Source organism: Schistocerca piceifrons, chromosome 2 (genome assembly GCF_021461385.2).
Source record: "Schistocerca piceifrons isolate TAMUIC-IGC-003096 chromosome 2, iqSchPice1.1, whole genome shotgun sequence".
Classification (NCBI taxonomy): domain Eukaryota; kingdom Metazoa; phylum Arthropoda; class Insecta; order Orthoptera; family Acrididae; genus Schistocerca; species Schistocerca piceifrons.
In genome coordinates, this window is record NC_060139.1 from 292,572,969 (window position 1) to 292,597,426 (window position 24,458).

The 24,458-nt window shown below is 41.8% G+C and overlaps 1 protein-coding gene across 1 annotated transcript in view; it reads right to left on the minus strand.

Annotated features, from left to right (window-relative positions):
* The window catches only part of LOC124777808 (probable ubiquitin carboxyl-terminal hydrolase FAF-X), a 301,616-nt gene that overhangs the window by 19,564 nt on the left and 257,594 nt on the right, over window positions 1-24,458 (minus strand). The window contains exons 40-42 of the mRNA XM_047253324.1: window positions 10,029-10,129; window positions 5,485-5,714; window positions 2,989-3,191 (exon numbers count right to left, since the gene is read on the minus strand). Of these exons, the coding sequence (XP_047109280.1) occupies window positions 2,989-3,191; window positions 5,485-5,714; window positions 10,029-10,129 (534 nt within the window). The remainder of the gene's footprint in view (window positions 1-2,988; window positions 3,192-5,484; window positions 5,715-10,028; window positions 10,130-24,458) is intronic.

Sequence of the window (24,458 nt, forward strand, 5' to 3'; positions counted from 1 at the left end):
AAAATACCTAATCTTGTGGCCAAGTGGCCAAGTGCTGTCAAAACTGAAATCTAACAGATATTTTTACTTAAGCTGGCTTAACAGTCCCTGTTAAGATATTCATCTATGGAGTAGAAGGAGTTGCCTATCAAAAAGTCTTTCAAACTCTGTTTAAAATGTGCTTTATCTGAAACTAAGTTTTTAATGGTTGCTGCCAATTTATTGAAAATGTGTGTTCCTGAATATTGGAACCCTTTTCAGACCAAGGTAAGTGATTTTAGGTCTTTATGTATGTTGTTCTTATACCTAGTACTGATACTATGTATTGAGCTATTGGTTGGAAATAGAGATGTATTACTTACAAAAAATTTTCATTAAGGAATAAATATACTGAGAAGGAGTGGTTAGAACAAAGTTCCTCAAACAGATTTCTACATGATGTTCTTTAATTTACACCACAAATGATTCTTATAACATGCTTTTGCGCCCTAAAAATTTTGCTCGGTTTGATGAGTTACCCCAGAATATGATGCCATATGACATAATAGAATGGAAGTAAGCAAAGTATGCAAGGTTTTTTATATTTATATCTCCTACATCTGACATCATTTTCACTGCAAAAACAGACTTGGGTGCTTAAGCAATTCTGTGGTATGTCCTACCCAACTGAGTTTATAATCGAGTTGTAATCCCAGAAATTTAACACTTCAACCTCTTCAATCTGCTTGTCTTCATATGTTATACATATGCTGGAAGGAATTCTCTTACAGGTTCTGAACTGCATATAGTGGGTCTTCTCGAAGTTTAATGACAGTAAATTAGCTTTAAACCATTTATTAATATCAGTGAAACTTTCATTAACAGCTATTTCTAAATCTGTACTTAGCTTGGCACTTATCGAAATGTTTGTATCATCTGCAAACAAAACCAACTTAGGATCTGGCAATGTAACAGATGAGAAATTGTTAATGTACACAAGAAAAAGCAATGGATCCAAGATGGAACCTTGAGGAACACCACGTGTAATTAATTCCCAGTCAGATGAAGACTGACTGCTTACTGCACAGGTATTTTGCAATGATACCCTTTGTTTCCTGTTGGATAGATAAGACTCAAACCATCTCACAGCATTGCTGGTGACATCATAATATTCTAATTTACTTAAGAGAATGCTGTAGTTCACAGAGTCAAAGGCTTTTGACAGGTCACAGAAAATGCCAGTAGCCTATAATTTATTATCTAATGAATTAAGTACATTCTCACTGTAAGTATAAATAGCTTTAAGAAATCCAAACAGTGACTTAGACAATTTATTATTTGCAATCAGGTGCTTAAGGAGACACTTGAACACATTTTCAAATATTTTTGAGAAAGCCAGCAAAAGTGAAACTGGTCGACAGTTTGATGGTATCTCTTTATCCCCCTTCTTGTAATGAGGATTAACTTCAGCATATTTCAGTTCCACTGATAAGAGACTGATTGCACAAATAACTTATGAGAGAACTCAACTCGGGTGAGCACTCTTTGATTAACTTCATTGATATGTTATTATACCCACTGGAATACTTATATTTTAAGGATTTTATGATGGATGCTACTTCTTCGGGAGACACGAATGTCATTTCCATTTTACTGAAGTTATTTTTAAAGACTGGTCTCAGATACTCCATTGCACTGTTCACTGAACCAGATAACCCCAAGCTGTCAGTAACAGAAATGAAGTAATTGTTTAAGAGGTTTGCAACACTACATGTATGTGTTACCAAAGTCTCATTTATTTTTAGAGTATCTTCTCTTCCATTTTGGCCCCACCTGTCTCTGTCTTCACTATATCCCATACAGTTTTTATTTTGTTGCCTGATGTAATCATCATAATAAAGCTGCTTCAATATATGGAGTACTTGCTTCAACATTTTACAGTATTCTTTGTAATGCATTACAATTCTAACATCAGAGCTGTTCCTAGATAGTAGATACAGTCTCCTCTGTCCCACGTGATTTCTTTAATCCTTGTGTAATCCATGGTTTATTTTTTGACTTCTGAGTTACCTTTAGAGGAAAACAATGTTCAAAAGAGGAGGTAACTTTATTAATGAATGCTTTGTATTTTCCATTTGAGTCAGAAGTATTGTAAACATCTGTCCACTTTACGTCTTTGAGGAATTTCCTGAATTTCTCAATTTCTGACTTATTTATTATTCTTATTTATTGTTCTCCTGCACTCAGATTTAATAGATTTTTTATCCTGACAAGTTTCAACATTTAATACAAGATGCTGCATGTCATGAACAGTCAGTCCATTTACCATTGGTTTTGTGATATGACTTTTTTCCCTAGATTTGTCTACAAAGATATTATCAATAGAAGTCTCAGAGCATTTACATATTCTAGTAGCCAAGTTCACAGAAGGAACTAAACTGAATGATAGTTTTACTTACTGCAATAATTGTTCAACACACACTATTGGAAAATGCACTAAAAGGCTTATCCCAAAATTCTAAAAGTATGCATTTCAAACTAAGTCAAGATGAGTATGTCCCCGCATGTGCAGCTAGTGTAATATCTACAATAGTAATGTTTGATAAATTCAAGTTTGTGTGGATGTTTACAAATCACTTGTCTTCCTGCTCAAGATCTGTGACTGAAATAGGAAAGGGTAGAAGTGATACCATACACAATGTACCCTCTACAAAGTACACCACAGGTGTATGTGTTTAATGGAAAGCCTCTTTTTAAACTTTTTGAGTGTTCATATCAAAGACTTGACAGTGTGCTATTACCCTCCGCAGACACACCTGCGCCATTTTCACTCCCAACATATCAATGAAATGTCAGTTAAGCCCTAAAAAATCTTGTCCCTTTCAATCATTGAAGTCCTGCCATGAAGGAATCTGCAGTTCTGAAACATGGAGTTCGTTTAGTCTCCTGTTCGTTCCCAGGTCCATTACTGCTGCCTGGAATGTAGAGTTTTTCCTACTCTTATTTTATACAGTTTCTAAAACATCTTACCCTTTCAAGTTCATCCTGCAACCATTCAACAGCTAGTGCCCATTTCCTCTTCAATTCTCCATTTGTATGCAACATTTGCAAAGCTGCACGGCATTTGGAAAAGAGGGCAACCATGCACTTTATGCACTGGTATGCTCGTTTCTGATAATGGTTTTTACTACGTTGTATTGTATCAAATAAACCTTCCCGTTCTTCTGGAACACCTGTAAAATTTTTTAAAAAAGAAGTGTTTCTTCAAAATATATACAGGATTTCAAGTAACAATACCACTCAATGAATGCGCTGGAATCCTTGAAAATATATTGCCATTCATAACTCTGTGGCATATAAAAATTTTCTGCTAAGAAAAATTAAAATTCAAGGCATATAAATGAAACTGAACATTAAAAATCATAGCAGACAATTAGCTCTCGTCCAATTCACTGTCTCTCTCAACTTCTGCAATAGTCACAAACATGTTCAATGGCTATGACCATTATAAAAATTAAAAAGAGACTGATGATATTTCCATATTCCTTTTTTGTAGCAATTCATGGGTGTGCTAAGAAACCTAATTGGTTTAAATGATCAAAATAAAAAAAAGATCAAAAAAATAGTTTGTACCTCTATTACTCAGGTTATGAAAAAGTAGTGGAATTAAGTTGGAATGGTAAACAGAAGAACTTTGGATCAATGGAAATACGTTTCCTGACATACATACACATTTTCAGCCATTTTTTAACATTTAGTTTACTGTTGACAGTCAAAAAGGTTACATGCTCGGCGAATGTTTACTTCCGAAAAAGATGGATTGAAGAATTTGCATTAAATTTTGCTTGAAATATGGAATAAAGTGCAGCATCACAGTTGAAATGTTGGCAACTCTACAATGATTAAGACAAGAGTTCAAAAGTGGTACAAACGTTTCTAAGAGTGTTGAGAAGATGCTGAAGATGACAACAACACTGGACGCAAAGCACATCTTTTACTGACAACAATGTAGAATGTGGAAGAAGTAAAGATAATGGCTCTGGGAAATTGCTGAATCACCATCACAGAGGTTGCTGGTGATGTGTGAGTACCCTTCGGCTCAAGCCCGGAGTGTACCCTTTGGCTCAAGCCAAGCTTTTTTTTTTATTTTTTTTTTTTTTTTTTTTTTTTTTTTTTTTTTTTTTTTTTTTTTTTTTTTGCGTGAAACATGTAGCAGCCAAGTTTGTTCCAAGACTTTTGAATGTCGAACAAAACTAATGTCATGTAGACACAGCTAAGGACTTTATGATGAATTTGACAATGACCTAGAACATCTCAAGAAGGTTATAACAGCTGACAAAATGTCGGTATGTACGTATGATGTCTAAACCAACGTCCCACTGTCCTAGCGGAAACTCTGGGAACTGCATGAAGAGCCCAGAATGGAAAAAAAAGTTCAGTAACATGTGAAGGTGGTTCTCACTGTTTTTCTTTGATTATAATGAAACAGTGCATCATGAGTTCCTGCCTTATGGTTGTACAGTCAATAAGGAATACTACCTGGGTGTTTTGCATTGTTTATGTGAAGCAATCTGAAGAAAAAGACAAGAATTGTGGTGAAACCACTAATGAGATTGCATCACAATAATGCTCCCACTCACACTTCAATGTTTGTTTGTGATTTTTCTGGCAAAAAACAAAACCGTTATGTTACCTTACCCACTGTACCTGCTGGACATGGTCCCCTGCTATTTCTTTTTATTCCCAAGGCTGATGAGAATCATGAAAAGATGTCGTTCTGCCACTATTGACGAGATGAAAACAGAGTCAGTGAAGAAGCTGAACACCATAACAAAAACTGAGTTCAAGGAGTGCTTCCAAGACTGGAAAAACTGGTGGCACAAGCATATTATGTTTGAAGGAGGTAAAATTGATGCTTACAAGTAAAAAAAGATTCTTTAAGAAAAACAAAAATTCCCATTACTCTTTGATCACTCTTCACGTGTCCCATACATATATGGAGGAGAGGGGGAGGAGAGCATAAGGAGGAACAGTGCAATGGGCCCAAGTACTTTGCTGAAACAGCCAAGCACAATTTACATCAACCGTACATTTAACATCTAATACTGACCAGATTTCATAAAGAAGATGAAAATTGTTTCTGTTTGCTACAAATGGAGTGGAATAAAGTCATCAACATTGCATGCTTAAATGTTGTTGTTATTTGGTTTGTGGGGTGCTCAACTGTGAAGTTATCAGCGCCCATACAAATTCCCAAACTTTGCTCAGCCTAGTCTCGCCACTTTTATGAATGATGATGAAATGACGAGGACAACACAAACACCTAGTCATCTTGAGGCAGGTGAAAACCCCTGACCCTGCTGCCGGGAACCGAACCCAGGGGCCCGTGTTCGGGAAACAAGAACACAACCGCGAGACCATGAGCTGTTGACGTGTTTAAATGTGTCATGCACTTACTACACTTTTGCAATTGATGTTCTTCACATAAACAAAGAAGAAGAACTAACCAATATATTAAATGCATACCTTTCAGTGCATTATGAATCCGGTGTGTTTGCCAAGAGTCTTCCATAAGCAGCATGCTCAATAGTAGGTCCATGTGATGCCTCAGTTCGTGGCAGTAGGCGTAGGCTATCTGCCACAGCAGCTCGCTCAGAACAATGCGTGAGAAGTGAGGATTCTCCCAGCAGCAAAACTGCAGTAGTTTTACTGTCTCTTCCGAGAGATTTGCATCTTCAATTACTTTCTTTATATAGCTGTGAAAATTATCAACGAGTAAATAAAAAAAATTTATCTCCATGAAACAAGGGAACATTTAACACTTAATACGATATTCGTAGCATGTTCGCAAACACCAACAACTGTGGACTTAATACGAAGCTTGCCAACAAGTAAGAATTCAATTAAATTTGACTTCTGTGTAGTGGTTTATCCAGATACAGTGGCTGAAAGACCACCACTCTAAATTCAGATTTTGTGTGAATATGGGTGAATAATGTAAGTAATTAATGTAATTTGGAAAATGTCATATCACCTTGTTGATTTTAGAGCTGAGAACTGACCGTGAATGTATATCAATAGCATGGTAATGCTCAACGGAAAGGGAGACCACAGTGTTACACATCCTTAATTGACCTTCAGCTATGCAGTTGTGCATGGACAAACAAAATTAATAAATTTAATCTACTTTTATATTCCACTTACAGATGTCAGTTCATCACTGTCTCTTCAAACAATGGAAAGTCCAAGTTGGAACAACAATTATGAAAGTACAGATTGTTACTCATTGTAAGGATGACATGCTGAGTTGCAGAGAGACAGTACGAAAAGACTGTTTATACACTAAGCCTTCAGTCAAAGCCTTGCACCCGCACCCGCACCCGACACACACACACACACACACACACACACACACACACACACACACACACAGAGAGAGAGAGAGAGAGAGAGAGAGAGAGAGAGAGGCAGGCCACACACACCTCATACACACACGGCTGCTATCTCCGGCTGATCTGCGCTGACTGCCTGCTTGTAGGAATGTGTATGTGTTTCCCTTTCCTTTCTGGAGATGGCTTTGGCCAAAAGTTCAGTGGGTAATAGTATTTTTGTTGTGCCTGTCTGCAAGCCAACACATCATCCTTACAAGTAGCAATCTATCCTTTTCATAATAATTAATTGCTTCAGATTAGAAACTAGCCGAAGTCACTTCTTGTACAATATGGATGTCCCAAAATGTTTCAAGTAAAAAGAGCCTTTGCGCCAAGTGCAGAAGGCAAATGACTATTGTCAAGTAGTAGACAAATTCCTCATGATGGCATTCCACATGTCTTGTCATGAATATCTCAAGTCATCAAAACGTCGTACAATATTGGATACGTATTGGAGAAGGCGATATTCAATAACAGAAAATTTAGATTCACAAATGAAACAGAATTTGGATTTTAATGACAGTTGATGTACTCTTATCATGCTAAGAATATTAAAGGATGTAGGCTTTTGACTGAAGGGTTGATTTGGGGGGGGGGGGGATCAAACAGTGAGGTCATCGGTTCCATTGGACTAGGGAAGGATAGGGAAGGAAGTTGGCCGTGCTCTTTCACAGGAACTATACCGGCATTTGCCTGAAGCGATTTTGGGAAATCACGAAAAATCTAAATCAGGATGACCTGATGCAAATTTGAACCATCGTCCTCCCGAATGCAAGTCCAGTGTGCTAACAATTGCACCATCTCGCTCGGTGTGAGCTTTTGGCATCATAATATCTACTTACAGAGAGAAGCAATATTGTGGCTGCCAACTGTACTTTCAAGAAGACTGCAGTAGATTTGAGACGAAACATATGCGAACCAGAACCACTCAACACAATGTGTTGGATAATAGGTGATGGACTTGTGGTGTTTCAAGTTCCGGTAGGTACAGGTGGTTGCCTATTCTTGTACCTGCAGGGTCAGAGGACACAGCATTTATTCATCAGAGTAAGCTAATATTTAAAACTTAAAAACCCGAAGAGTCCTGAGGATTACCACAGTGAGATGATATAAATGTGTTGAAATAATGGTTTACAAAATATTGTTGCCATCCCTCCACCTAAGTTATTATTGTGATAGGCAATGTCAGTTTCTACTCACTCAATGCAACTAAAAAGTCCCTAATCCCATGTTACAAAAGCTGATTATATTGCTGAGTTATCAAGCAATAGCATCCTACGTAAAATACCACAAACAAGAGCAGAATTGCTGCTGCTTTCCAATGCCAATAAAGCTGCATACCTTACCAATAAAAAAAATGAGATTGGTAAACAACATGCGTAACAAGTTAACAGATTGTCACTGTACAATTGCCATTGCAATCCCATTGTGACAATATGGGTAAAGTTGAAATCTTACACCTCAGAGAAGAAGAATATTTTTAAACTGCTGATGTTGAGTCGTGTGCACATAGTGATTTGAGCATCACAATTTCTGCATGGGAAGATTGCCTACGGCAGGCAGAAAAATTACAGGCCCAGAATTGTCAACAGGAAATTAGTAGGGGACTGCATTATGGAGTCCCTTCATAACACTGGGGACCATAAGATAGTTTGTAGATGTTGGGGGGTTAGACTTGGGAGTGTGGAGCATTCTTAATATTTTGGAAGATTAATGGCACCTACTAAGTAGGTATACAAAACATGCCATTATGACTATGTTAAAAACCTGCATAACAACGACTTTTAAATCATTTTCTTGAAAGAGAAACACCTCACTACACTACACTTTTCTTTACCTTAGAGCTACAGGAGGACCTCGTCCTCCTTGCCCCCAGGAATGGGCATGCATACTTCATAATAAACCTTCATGTGTCAGTTTCATCACAGTTGGACAGTGTAGATGATTGTACCAATTTACAGTCATGAACTTGGTTATTAGTAAACTAATTACTGCCTTCATGGGTGCACTGCATATTATTAGTACCAAGAATCAATTGTTGAAGTTATGTATTTCATAGTTTATTTGTGATAGAAAATAACTCATGTGAGTGTACAGGAAAATAGCTTTTCAAATTTCACAAAATCAGTTGTTTTTGTTCTTGTTATGATGAAACTGAGCAAGTACAAGACTAATCAAACAATGGAAATTCCAGGTAGGAATATCAGCAATGTAGGAAAAGACAGATTACTACTTACAGTAAAGAAGACACATTAAGTTGCTGCGTGTGAATTGCGCATGTACGTGTCTCTCTCTTACTGACTAAGGCTGTGGCCGGAAGCTATTGCAAGTGTCTTAATTGTGCCTGTCTGCAACTTGATGTTTACAGTTAAGTAGCAATATTTCTTTTTCTACACTGTTGATACAAATACATTACTTACACGAGTAGTTCATAAGGTTCAGTTGAATGTATAAAGCAGTAGTATACAATCAACATAGCAGATATTTAAAAATAATTGAAGTTAATGTCACTGTGCAGAGCAACACACCGTAAACTTTTTATGAATAAAATCTTCTCAGCTTTCACGCTGGGTCAGTTTGAATAAAATTCTCAAGCTTTCCATGGTTAGCTCCACCACTGTCATCAGAAGTAAAACTAGCCCTAGATAGGTTGAGAATTTTATTCTGACACAGGTTGAAAACCAGTAAGATTTTATTCAGTCCTGCCACAACAAAAGACTTCAAGGACACAGTAATTTTTTTATATTTTTATTTGGACATATTTCAATATTATTACACAATGATCAATCATGTTTTCTTGTTTAGTTCCACATTTATTCTTACTGTGAGTACCTGACATGGTTGGTACAGGTATACTTTGCTAGATTTTGTCACTTGTAATTCTTGTAGAGCCAAACTGCAACTAAAATTCATTCTCATTGCTGTCTTCTACACTTGTGGAAAATATTTTGCTCGTGCTCTCTAAATCATTCCGGATTACGCCCCCTTGACTGCCATCAGTGATGGCGCTAAAGTGGTGGTTGACAACTGTACTGTCCACAAAACCACTATTAAATCAGAAGTAAATTATTCACTTTTGTGGCCATTATATCATAGTTGCTTTCTGTGTACTTTAATTCATGCAGCAATATGTTCATGGTCATACGAATGAAAAATTTTATGGTGACTTGTCAAATAGTTCAGACCCACGACCAATTCAAGAAAGCACTTCTTAACTCAGGAAGCACTACCACTGGTGCAGTTTTGTCTCAATAAAATGGATTGTGGATAACAATGAAAAATGCTTTATTTCTGTATAGTTGCATAAACAGTATCAAGATCAGTTTGTAACCCACAAAAACAGTGAGACGCATTGCTCACAAAGTCTAGTAGAAATGTAAAATTAAAGTGTAAAATAGAATGTTCTATGCTAGGTGCACTGTCTACCCACTGGAATGGTGAAACTCTTAAAAACAACAATATTGCTAGGTGCATGTGAGTGCCTGCACACCATTCAGCTGCCAGCGGAGAGCTGGACCGACAGTATGGATTGGCACACTGGTGACACTGCATAGTATTCTCTGTCTCTGCCTGCACAGCACATGCAGCATCAGTGTAATGTAGGGGGCTAGATAATGTACAATATAACTAGAAACCAACCTTGTCCTACCAAAAAGAATCTCTGCTGCTTGTGGCTGAATAGGCATGATGTAATCAGGACAAGCTGGATCACCATAAGGATTTGGCAATGGCAGCACACCCTGGAATAAAAAATTGTTGTTTTTATTATACAGATTAAATTTGTGTTTCTCTGATTATTCTGGGGCATACTGGTTGAATGCCTCCATAACAAAAGCAACATTAGACATCCGTAACCATATCAGAAAGGCAAAAGCTATAACCACATTAAATTCAAATTGATTTCTCTGTAGCCCACTTGTAATGTCACCAGCAAGTGATTTGTATGGAATGTTTTGGGGAAGTTTTCTTCTTTTCTGGCTAATAATTGGAAAACTATGTAAGTTTCAAATCCCAATCAGATTAAGTTAAACAAGGCTTAAGTTCTCTACAATTTTGATCCTCATGATATCCTTTGATCCCAGGATGATGGGGGGCCACCTGTTGAGAGGACAAATGAAGACTAATGACAGTATTATGAAAAGGGTAAGCTGCCACGCACAGTCTTTTTGTTGGCCTGTGTGCAATTCAACATCTCCTCTACATGGTAAGGGGCACTCTACCCTTTTCATAATATTATCATCATTTTTCACATGAAGATTAAGATCTTTGTCTCCCCTCTTCCTCACAACATGAGTGTCCTTATTCTCTTGGGATCTTAGTGTCCTACTCTTCCTTTTTAATCGTGTTGATTCCATCCCTCTCTCACCCATGAGTTAGGAATTATTAGCTCCCAATGTTAGGCTGAGAGTGTACATACTTTTAAGTGCATTTATTAGTGATTTTAGAGATACTCAATTGAATTGACAAAAGAAGAAACTGTAAAAACACACAACACAAGGCAGGGGCGGAGGAGGAGAGGAGCACACGACAGTGTCTCGTGCAATTGTACAGTGCCTGCTGAAGGCTAACATCTAAAATTATGTGACTCTTTTTGACAAACACTAAAAGGTCCGTCAGTAGTAAGTATGCAAGACAGAAGGAAAACAAATAGTATTTTAAACTTTACTTTTATTAAATCTGCACTATGTTGTACGTGCTTTGATCATAAACGTTCTGTGTCATGGAATAATTATTATAAGAATTAAATTACTTTGTAGCTTACACCATATTAAGAGACATATGGTATCATATGAAGTATTATGTACTTTATATTATATGATTTGAGCTGCTTCTCAAAAACACTATGGAAGCTGCTATAAAAATGCTTTTTTACGAATAATAAGTAGAAGTTAATTTATCACAGATGTGAAAAAGTGTTTCAGTTGTAATGTACTACTGTGCACGTATAACAAGAATACTATCGCAAAAGAAAAAAAATTAAGTTTGGTCCTTTTCATTAAGCAACCTAGAGAAGAAAAGTTCGTTATTTCCAAATCTAGGTGACGTGGCCAAGAAAGAAGAGATACCACAGCGAAGCTATGAAAAAAGTCAAAAGAATTTTCCTCCTGCATGAAATAACATCACTGCACATAAGCTTGATGAGAAAATAGAAGAAACTTTACAGACATTTAATGAAATATGTACATTCCAAAAACTACTCAAGAATCAATTTTAATGAATTTTGTATCTTGCATCTGACTTTCTGAGGTTAGTTACACCATTGTATAATCACTGTTCTCACTATATTTCATAAATTACAGTATAGTTCAAATGCACTACCATCTAATTTGCAGGGAATGTAGCATTGAATGATGTTGCTCAAACAATTAAATAATGAGGAAAAAAGAAAGAATCTGAATTTTTTAAATTGAACTTTTATTTCTGTGGAATATTCAAGATGGTGAAGTTTGAATTTGTTATCAGCTTATCAAAGAACACAATTATGCAAATTTTAAAAACTTTCCAGGTAAAAATCGCTGTATGCCTGGAGTACTAATTTTCCAGCGTTTCAGAAAAATGTTTTCTATCAACCCCTTCTATTTTTTCTTTGGTACATTTTCTTTAGTGCCTTTGTCACCAGAAAACCCTTTGCACAAAAGAAAGAATGAGAACTGAGGGAATTTCTAAATTTTCAAACAGAAAACAAATGTATTTTAAAATTCATTACTTACAAGTGTATTCTTTAATAATGGATCAACATTGTTGCTTCAATCGGAGACCAGAGGCCTGGTACCACTGACAGAGGCTACTACTGATGCTGGTAGAAAGCAAGAAGGCCCATGAAGAACAGAAAATAGCTATAGATGTGGCAGTTTTGGCAAATTATGATAAAAGCTTCATGCTGGACGTCAGTACAGAAAGATGGCTAGAAGTTAGCAGTCTGATTTAAGAGTTTATTAACAACCTCAATAACAGTTCCTCACAACACTGCACAGCATATCATTTTACATTCTCAGTGCAGTGATTATGTTTAAAGCACATGTGATGAAAGATCTTTTTCTACTTACAAAGAATGTCTTATATGTTTTTCTAAACACAGGAGAAGATGATTCAATAATGTTAACTCATAGCAGTTTTATTTAACTTACAAAATTGCGATATTGTAAGAAAGATTCTTAAATAAATGAAACATAATGCTACTGTATAAGAAGTGAAATTCAGTTCAGAAGTTGTTACATTCACAAAAGACAAACCAGAAAGCTACAAGAGGTGACATTCCCAGTACAGCCACCTTTTCAGTGCTCTTAACCCTGTGAACAACAGATTCCTTCTCTCATAATGAAGGAAAAACTGGATGGAATGTGTTGGACCGGGTGAAGGCAGGTCACAAAAATACAATAATTCAGAATGTCACTTGACTGGGTTGGTTGGTTGCTGGTTAAAGGACTAAACAGCAATCTCATCAGTCCCTCAATCAGAGAGCTCATCTAGAGTTAGTGATCATCATCATCATCATTTAAGACTGATTATGCCTTTCAGTGTTCAGTCTGGAGCATAGTCCCCCTTATAAAATTCCTCCATGATCCCCTATTCAATGCTAACATTGGTGCCTCTTCTGATGTTAAGCCTATTGCTACAAAATCATTCTTAACCGAATCCAGGTACCTTCTCCTTGGTCTGCCCCGACTCCTCCTACCCTCTACTACTGAACCCATGAGTCTCTTGGGTAACCTTGCTTCTCTCATGCGTGTAACATGACCCCACCATCTAAGCCAGTTCGCCCTGTCTGCTACATCTATAGAGTTCATTCCCAGTTTTTCTTTGATTTCCTCATTGTGGACACCCTCCTGCCATTGTTCCCATCTACTAGTACCTGCAATCATCCTATCTACTTTCATATCCGTAACCTCAACCTTATTGATAAGGTAACATGAATCCACCCAGCTTTCGCTCCCATACAACAAAGTTGGTCGAAAGATTGAACAGTGCACAGGTAACTTAGTCTTGGTACTGACTTCCTTCTTGCAGAAGAGAGTAGATCGTAGCTGAGCACTCACTGCATTAGCTTTGCTACACCTCGCTTCCAGTTCTTTCACTATGTTGCCATCCTGTGAGAATATGCATCCTAAGTACTTGAAACCATCCACCCGTTCTAAGTTTGTTCCTCCTATTTGGCACTCAATCCGTTTATATCTCTTTCCCACTGACATTAATTTCGCTTTGGAGATGCTAATCTTCATACCATAGTCCTTACATTTCTGATCTAGCTCTGAAATATTACTTTGCAAACTTTCAATCAAATCTGCCATCGCACCTAAGACATCCGCATATGCAAGACTGCTTATTTTGTGTTCACATATCTTAATCTCACCCAGCCAGTCTATTGTTTTCAACATATGATCCATAAATAATATGAACAACCGTGGAGACAGGTTGCAGCCTTGTCTTACCCCTGAAACTACTCTGAACCATGAACTCAATTTATCGTCAACTGTAACTGCTGCCTGACTATCCAAGTAAAGACCTTTAATTGCTTGCAAAAGTTTGCCTCCTATTCCATAATCTCGTAGAACAGACAATAACTTCCTCCTAGGAACCCAGTCATATGCCTTTTCTAGATCTATAAAGCATAGATACAATTCCCTGTTCCACTCATAACACTTCTCCATTATTTGCCGTAAGCTAAAGATCTGGTCCTGACAACCTCTAAGAGGCCTAAACCCACACAGATTTTCATCCAATTGGTCCTCAACTAATACTCGCACTTTCCTTTCAACAATACCTGAGAAGATTTTACCCACAACGCTGATTAAAGAGATACCTCTGTAGTTGTTACAATCTTTTCTGTTTCCATGTTTAAAGATTGGTGCGATTACTGCTTTTGTCCAGTCTGAAGGAACCTGTCCTGACTCCCAGGCCATTTCAATTATCCTGTGTAGCCATTTAAGACCTGACATTCCACTGTATTTGATGAGTTCCGACTTAATTTCATCCACCCCAGCTGCTTTATTGCACTGCAATCTATTTACCATTTTCTCCACTTCCTCAAATGTGATCCTATTTCCATCATCATTCCTATCCCATTGTACATCGAAATCTGACACATTACTGATTGTAGTTTCACCTACATTGAGCAACTCTTCAAAATATTCCCTCCATCTGCCCAAGGAATCCACAGGATTCACCCGCAGTTTTCCTGACCTGTCCAAAATACTTGTCATTTCCTTCTTACTTCCCTTCCGAAGACTGCTAATTACACTCCAGAATGGTTTTCCAGCAGCTTGACCCAAAGTCTCCAACCTGTTTCCAAAGTCTTCCCAAGATTTCTTCTTGAATGCTGCAATTATCTGTTTGGCTTTTGTTTCTTTCTTCAACATAACTTTCTCTGTCTACCTGAGTTCTAGTATGTAGCCATTTTTGATACGCCTTCTTCTTCCTTTTACAGGCTGCCTTGACTGTGTCATTCCGCCAAGCTGTTTGCTTCATCCTACCTTTACACACTACTGTTCCAAGACATTCTTTAGCCACTTCTACCACTGTGTCCCTGTACCTTGTCCATTCCTTTTCCAATAACTGTAATTGACTACATTCAACTAACTGGTACCTTTCTGTGATCACTGTTATTTTTCCTTATCCTGAAGTTTCTCCACTCTTATCCTCCTACATATGGACCTGACCTCCTGCACTTTCAGCCTCACAATACCAATTTCACAGCAGATTAAATAATGATCAGTGTCATCAAAGAAACCCCTGAATACATGTGTGTCCCTCACAGCCTTCCTGAATTCCTGATCTGTTATTATATAGTCAATGACAGAGCTGGCTCCCCTGCCTTCCCAAGTATACCTGTGAATGTTCTTATGTTTAAAAAAGGAGTTTGCGATAACTAAGCCCATACTGGCACAGAAATCCAAGAGTTGTTTCCCGTTCCTGTTGGCCTCCAGATCCTCTCCAAATTTACCCATAACCTTTTCATACCCTTCTGTTCGATTTCCAATCCTGGCATTAAAATCACCCATGAGCAGAGCACTGTCCTTGTCCTTTACTCTAACAACTACATCACTGAGTGCATCATAAAAACTATCCATCTCATCTTGATCTGTCCCTTCACAATGTGAATATACTGACACAATCCTAATTTTCTTGCTAGACACTGTCAAATCTATCCACATCAGTCATTCGTTTACATACCTCATTGCAACTACGCTGGGTTCCATTTCTTTCCTGATGTAAAGCCCTACACCCCATTGTGCTATTCCTGCTTTGACTCCTGACAGGTAGACCTTGTATTCTCCATTTCCTCTTCTTTCTCACCCCTTACTTGCAGCCTCTGCCAGCTCTACCTTCTTCCCAGAGTAGCCCCCATTGATATTAATAGCTCCCCATCTCATTCCCATTTGTTTGCCAAGTCATATCTTAGGAGTCCCTGGTTTGTCAGTTAGAGGGGGTACTCCGTCACCTCCAAAGGTCCGAGGCATTTTGCTCCGATTGTTGCCAGCATCATATTTAAAGTACCAGGGAAGCAGGTTGCTAACCTTACTTGCCCCAAGTCCCATTGAGATTTACCCCTAACGGTTGAGGGACTAACCAGTGGATTTGGTAGTCTTTGCCGTATGAGCACAAAGGTGACCACAACTCAGAATGTGTCTGAGATGCCCAGCCTTATTCCAAAGTAACTGGTATCCCGACTGTCGGGACCACTTACTTGGCCACTCATACGTTGCCTGCGGTTCATGAACTAGGACATGACTACAGGAACCCACACCATGAAAAGAGTTAGTGTTGTCTGCCAGAAATGTAATGGATGATAAAAGTATGGAAGAATGGGAAAATTGAGGCACTGAATGCAATACTGATGTTAGAGCCAAGAAATAATTTATAGAGACGCATATGGATTGGGCTGGACATAGGTCACAGCAGAGGAGGTGTCTTCCTGGGATCTGTGGGGAGAGAAACCTCACCCACATCAGACATCCCCCCCCCTTGCAACCTGTGTAAGGACGAAGACAACTACGGAGTACAGAATGCCTTCAAGTTGAGAGATTCATAACAGGAAAAGTGAGAATACTAAAAATGTGACATATCAGATGGACTGTCAATAATAATAATACGATGTGAAAGAAATGATTAAGGCCGTGGTTGGGTGTCCCCATGGGCTCTGCATGCAACAGGAGCCACCCCACCCACAGCTGTCCCACACCCAATCAATTGTAGTCAAAGTGTGAAAGAGGGAACAGCACTCACTAGTCACTAGAAATAGGTGCACAGGAAAAGAAACAAACCTCAACTAAAAGCATTTAAAACAGAGCAAAAGGTGGATAACAGAGGCCGATGCTGAAGGAGGCAGGGTTGAGGGACCTCAGCAAGTGACAGGAGATGCTCCAATCCCATCCAACTCCACCCTGAAGCTAGAGTAAAATGTTATATCTGAGAATAAAAACCACTTTCATGGAGAAAACGGATAACCAATTCAACTGTCTGCAATTGTCCACCACCATTAGAGGCAAAGTATTTGGGAGACCACTCTTCCCATGGAGAGCCAGAAGGAGAGGGCATTCCACCAGGATACGAGTTACTGTCTTCAATGCTCCACAACCACAACAAGTGGATGGCTCATTACATAAAATGAAATTATGGGTTAGCCACACTAAGTCTCCACACTGAGACTGCGTTGAATTATTTGGAAGCATTACAGCCCGCCACTCATCCCTAGTGAGGGCGGATCCTTGTGCCAGGTATGCTGTTAGGTGTATCAATAGCAGTACCCATGGCAAAAACAAGGAAAACCTGAAGAATCCCACGTGACATACCAGATTCTCCACTGCTTCTGCTGCTGTTAAACCCTGAGGTAGTAACCTGCAGATGGCTGATCTCAGCCAACACTGTCTTCAGCTATTCGTGAACTGTGGCCAGCTGCTCCTGTATCTGCATGCACCATGTACACAACCTATCCATTCCTACAACTAACATAAGAATTAAACTGTAAAAGCTAACTATAACATAATTTGATAGATAAAAAAAACTACTCACTGAGTGGCGGCAGTAGAAAACATACACAAAAGTTATGAAAATGTGCAAGCGTTCTGAGCCAGTGGCTTCTCGTTCAGGCAGAAGAGTTGAAGGGGAAGGAAGAGGGACGAAGGAAAAGGACTGGTGAGGTTTAGGAAATCAGCAGAGTTATGGAAAAGTGCTCAGAACTGCTTCAACCTTTCCACCAGAAGAAGGGTGCCACTGGCTCTGAAAGCTTTCACATTTCCTTAACTTTTGCATGCATTTTCTACTGCCACCACTGGTTGAGTAGGTTTTTTATCTACCCTATTATATTATAACTAATGATGACAGTGTACGAGTAGGTTAAAAGCCACACAAGACAAGTATCTTGGATTCAAAGGAGGGGCTGCTCAAGGAAGTATGTGACATTCTTTTTTGGGAGATATTTACAAGGGATAAAATATTATCTTGGACGTATCAGCCTGTGGCAACTCCTAGGCAACTCCTTCCCTCTCCTCCATCTGTAGCAGCAAACAACGGGCTGTGTAGACCGGCAACCAGCTCCACAACGCCCTTGTTGGTCGCATCCACCAGAGGGAGAACTGAAGACAGCAACGCTTTCCGTGCGCTAGGCACACCGAACCTTCACTTGACCAGTCTCTTGTTCCACTCAGATGAGGTAACATCCACAGCTGTGCTCTCGGCAGCTCGTCGGTGCAACACCACGTGGCCTGCGTCGTCACCCACTGCATTTCACCGGGGTATGCGTGAACATCAGAATTATTGTCCAACTCTTGTCTTTATCATACTGTTGCAGTCCTTTTAATAAGAGGAGTGCTACCACACTTTTTCTATGCCACCTTCCCGAGCTGCGTCTCCTTGAGGCAATTCTACTAACTACAGGAGTACATAGCTTGATGCCCGATGCGCGGTTTGTCATCCCAGTATCAGCAACTGGAATACTGCGTGCAGTGTAGTACAAATTGTGCAGTGAAATGCATTGTGCACTAGGACTACCAGGCTGATTTATTACAATTCTATCACCGGCCATTTTGGCACCCCTTTGTCGCCAAGCATGCCATTGAAGTGGCTTTCTCACTTTGCCAGGTGACGTCAAACAAAGGTTGTAAGCCACCCATCGTCCACCCAATATAGACCCTCCTCGAGTAAGAGGTATCAGCTCATTTTGAATGTTACTGTAGTAGTCAGCTTTTGGGTTAATATTTTAGAACCAGCCCATGTAACACTTCCAGCACATGTATTGCCATTTTCTTAACTAGCACACCGCTTAGGCATGTGCGCCCCTTAGGTGTACAGGAGGGAACATTAATTGTTCCTTCACTGCTGACCCCTTCTAAACCAAAGTGCTGACTCATTACAGAAACAAGCTTGTTTTCCTTTCTATTACTCCGATTAGCACAACCCATGTGGTTGTGAAATCAGTTCCTGTTAGGTGAGCCAGATGTGTCCTGCTTGCACCCTCACCTGCCCCTTGCCCTCTCTACCCCCCCATGGACGCCACCCCTCTGCACGCATCACCAACCCCATCCCGAACCCCTTCATGCATGCCCTCCCTTCGCGTGCACCACCATTCCCCCTCCACATCCCTCCCCGTGTGTCTTTGCCAACGGCTCTTACACCATGTGCACCACCATGCCACTTCCGCAGCTGACAGATGTGCATCCAGACAAGCCACAGGGCAATGGTGTGGTGTACTGAACAACCCTTCCAATAACAAGGCACGGCGGAGATTGTATTGCACAGTCCACACCGTGTGTGCCCCGCCTGCCTTCTTCTCCGCAACATTGCTAGCTAGCACCCTCCCGCATACCATGAAATGCAGCCTGCATGGTTAAGTCGCTATGTCTCAGCCATATGTCCCCACCCTTACAGCGGTCACATCCGACAGGCTCTCTAACCAGCACCTACAAGCACTTTGGAGGTGACAGAACTCCACCACACACAACTGTCGGCAGTACAAATCACTTGACTTATCTGACCAATGGGGCAGTGCGACCAGCACAAGCTGACACTGCAGACCCCCCCCCCCCCCCCCCTTCAACCCACGCCTACAGTTTGCTTCCATCGAGGTTGTGTTCAGAGGTTGCTCTATCATGAGTGATGCAACAAAATTTGGATTGTTGTCAGCCACTTCGATCCAACCACTGCTGTCCCCCTCAGGCGGCTGCAGTCAACTAAAAGAATGCATCATCTCCAGCTTCACGCCCTCAGTGCTGGATGGGCACATAATATGTTATCATCCAAACAGAGTAACGACATGTGCCTGTGCATATTACTGGATCACATCTGAGCACTCGCTGAACTGCACATCCTCCCCGAATGCCTGCTCCTAAACTCCCATTCATGGTGCCCTGGCCTCGCATGCCCACTTATTGTTAGGTGACGCTACATTCTTGACCGATAAACTGTTCAGAAGCCTCGACTCCTTCCCCACTGCAGCTTGGAATGCCAGCTACCACCTCATGGCTCCAGCCAATTATTCACCTACCCCTACCGTTCAACCCCAAGCCACGACATCACTCTTGCCACCTGCCACTATCGACCCCTCCATTTGGCAAGCAAGCCCCCAGCCTCTACCAGATCCTGGTGCATCTAAGCTCCGAGATGGCAGCACTTACCACCAGTGTTGCCTGCCCTCACCTCAGGCACCTGCTGCCAGGTGATGACTGCCCTCACACAAGCGAGGCTGGCCCAGGTGAAAACATATGCCTCCACAGGCACATTTCTAACTGTGCCCCCCCCCCCCCCCCCCGACAACTAAAACAACCACAAACGAGGCACAGCTTGCTGGTACCACCAGACGTTTGGTGAGAATGACCACCTTGCTCCTGATCCCCAAACTCTGCAGCCATTGGCAGTATGTGTGCCTAGTTGCTGAGTCACTTCACAGTGCCTATTCATATGGGATTTGAATGACGCTAATCCCGCTGCCCACTATCTCATTGACACCGGATCTGACTTATCCATATTCCCCTGCAAACTACTACTACTAGACCCCCCCTCCCCCCTCTCCTCTACACCACCGCCACCAACATCTCTGCTATCCCTGCTTAAGGGGTGCATGCATAACCACTCACTCAACATAGGCTTCCAGCGCAAACTCCCGGGGACCTCCACAGTCGCCAACATTACCGACCCCATTCTGGACACCGACTTCCTCTGTCACTACAGCCAACAGGCCGATATAGTGAAGCACTGTTTAGTTAATGGTACCTCTGGCAGGACCGTCCACTGCCTAGTCCTTCACCATGAAACAACTGGCAGTTTCAGTTTCAGGCCCATATGCTCAGCTGCTTGCAGAATTCCCCCCTACTCATCCAGCAACCCCCATAATGTTCAGCATGACACTGTGCACTACATCATCACTATCCCTGCTCTCTCAGTTTTCTGACATGCCTGCCCCCTACCCACTCCCAAGCACAGAAGGAGTTTGAAGAACTGCTCACCTCTGGTGTACTTCACCCTTCCAAAAGCCCCTGGGCTTCAGCTCTTCATCTCGCCCCAAGGATGGTTCCTGGTGCCCTTGCAGCGATTACTGTAAACTCAACACATGCACCATCCCTGACTGCTATCCCACTACTCCGCACATATAATGATGCCACCTCAGGAGCTACTAAATTCAGTAAGACAGGTTGCACTGCAGCCTACATGCAAATCCCAGCTGCCCCAGAGGACATTACAGCCATAATCAAACCTTTCGGCCTGTTCGAAAGTGCATTTATGACATTTTGCCTGCGCAATGTCGCACGAACAGGGCAGCGATTTTTGGACAACACCTCTGGGTCACACCTGGGTCTTTCGCCTATCTAGACGATATACTCATCTACTCCAGAGACCCTATTGAGCATCATGAACAACTATGCAAAATTTTTTCCTGCCAACAGAACGGTGGAGTGATCCTCAACTTGGCAAAATGTGTTTTCGGGGTCAGCAAGGTCAAATTCTTTGGACACTTAACTCTCTGCTAATGACCCCCGTCCCCTCCCTGAGACAGTATAGGCAGTAGTGGACTTCCCATGCCCTACTAGCTTCAAAGGCCTCCAGCTTTTCATTGGCATGGTCAACTTTTTTCGTCATCTTCTTAAGGAGGCTACTGCCACCCAAGAGCCCCTTACTACAGCACTCTGTGGCGATAAAAACAAAGGGAACAAGCTAGGCCCTTGGACCCCAGCCATGATTGAGAGCTTTGAAATAACAAAACGAGACCTACCCAATGCGGCCCTTCTGGCTCACCCCTAACCCATGCACCCCTTGCAATAGTGGCAGATGTGAGTCACACGGCTATCTGAGACACCCGACAACAATATGTGGACAACATCTGGCAACCGCTCGCCTTCTTTTCATCCAAGCTCTCTGATAAACAACGGTGCTGTGGTGCATATGGCCATGAGCTGTTTGCAGTCCATGAAGTTGCTTGCTACTTCCAAACTTCAGTCAGGGGATGCATCTTTACAATCTTCACAGACCACTGCACCCTCACCTCTCGTTTTTGCAGGAAAGACATAGACCAGGTGTCACCTTGACAATTTGGTCTACAGGAGTATATCGCACAATTCATCACTGATGTCCCTCATGTTGCTGGCATCGACAACACAGTGGCAGATTGCCTTAGCTGCTCTTGTGCCATCACCCAACCCTTAGATTACAATGCCCTGGCTGCATCTCAAGAGGGTGACCCAGACCTGGCCCACACACTTCGGAATGCCGACTCTGGCCTCAGATGCCAGCTAAGATACACACCTGGCTTCAACCATAAGATCTGTTGTGATGTCCTCGTGGATCCTTCACAACCTGACAGCTCCAATAGTTGCCCCCACACCTTCCTCCATCCACCTTCTGAAAACTGGCATTTGACCACATCCACGGCCTCGCACCCACAGACACCTGTGCTTCTATCACTCTCATGAAATAACGCTTTGTCTGGCCTTGCACCCAACATTACACCAACTGGGCCCGGTCCTGTGTTCCATCCCAACATGCCAGGATTGGACAATAGGTTCACTCCCTGCGGCCACCTTTAACCCCACACAACACCAGTTCAGGCATGTTCACCTCGACATTGTCAGCCCACTATCCTCCTCCAACGAGTATCAGTATCTGTAGACAATTATTGGCAGAACGAAATTTTCACTCTGCCGTGGAGTGTGTGCTGATATGAAATTTCCTGGCGGATTAAAACTGTGTGCCAAACCAAGATTAGAACTCGGGACCTTTCTGTGAGGTTTGGAAGGTAGGAGACAAGGTACTGGCAGAATTGAAGCTGCGAGGACGGGTCATGAGTTGTACTTGGGTAGCTTTAATTATCAACAGATTTACTTGGAGGCCAGAGGCCACCCCTATCCCAGATATTTCTGCCAAAACAATGACTGCAGCTTTTGTTCGGAACTGGGTGTCCCGCTTCGGTTTCCCACATGAAATCACTACAGATCGCGGGCACCAGTTCTCCTCGGCACTCTTCCAATCTCTGGCAGCCACCTGTGGCTCAAATTTCCACCATACCACCAGCTACCACCCATCAGCTAACGGCACGGAGTGGCTCCACCACACACTTAAAGCCATCCTCACATGTTATTCTTCTGAATGGCCTGGTGCCCTACAACTGGTACTTCTAGGCCTGCGGATCGCTCAAAAAATTGACCTGGGAACTTTGACTGCTGAGCTGGTATGTGGATGGCCACTTGTGTTCCTGGCGATTTTTTGGAAGTGACCCCACTGGCACCTGACAGCACCATTCCAGGTTTTGAACAGCACCTCCAGGGCTACTTGGCCCAACTGTGACCAACACCTCCACAATGGCACTGTGTTCATCCACTGCAACCTCACAGCATGCATGCACGTCATGCTTTGAGTGGATACATACTACCCGCCACTCCTCAGTATTCGGGTCCCGATGTGCCACTGGCCGACACCGTCCCCGACACACCACCAGCCAACGCTGCCTCTGGTCCACCACAACTAACTCCATGAGTGACACACCTCCCAGTACACGGGACCCTGATGCTGACACCGCACTAACCTTTTCACAGTCTCCAGATGACATAGACAGTGCTCTACCCCTAAAGGTGCCTGCCACACTCAACAGAATATTGTCGTCACCACCGTTGGTAGCACCTGCATGCTTTCCGGATACTAGGTAGGCTGAACCATCATTAGTCTCTTGTTCCACTCTGACGAGGCAACATCCTCGGCTGTCCTCTCAGCAGCTCGCTGGTGCTTGGTCCGCATCATCGGCAGCTGCATTTCGCCGGGGTATGTGCGAACTGCCGAATTCTTACCCCACACTCATCATTGTCATCATCCTGTCACAGTCCGTTTAATAAGAGGAGTGCTACTCCATTTTTCCCGTGCTGCCTTCCCGAGCTGTGTCTGTTGAGGCCATTCAACTGACTACAGGGTACAAACCCTGATGCCAGACACCTGGTTCATCATCCCAGTATCAGCAATTGGAATACTGCGTGGCATGTAGTGCAAATAGTGCAGTGAAGTGCAGTGCAAGCCAAGACTACCAGGGTGATTTATTACTATCTCCAGCCATTTTGCCTTTCCTGCCAAGCATGCCACCGAAGCAGTTTTTTCACGCCACCATATGATGCCAGACAAAGGATGTAAGCCACCTGTAGTCCACCTGGTCCAGACTCTCCTTGATTAAGAGGTATTAGCTCATTTAGAATGTTACTGAAGTCATCAGCTTTTGGGTTAATATGTTAGAACCAGACCGTGTGGCTCTTCCAGCACAGCCCGTCATGTATTGCCATTTTCTTAACTTGCACACCGCTTAGGGATGTGTGCCCTCTAGTGTATAGAAGGGAGCACAAATCATTCCTTCGAGCTATTCTCTCTCCCACTCCAGTGGACAATACGAGAACCTACTGTCTGATCTTGGTGCATCCATATGTTTGCCAACAGCACCATTCAATGTCTCCCTAGTAGGATCCAAGAGGAGCACTCCATGATCGAAAAGGATTGTTGTATGGCAACCACAGTGAGATTAAATTGGGGATTGATGTGGAAGGAAATCTACTGTCTTCATTAATCTACTGTTTTCATCCTGACACTTCCCTCGGGCAATTTTGGGAA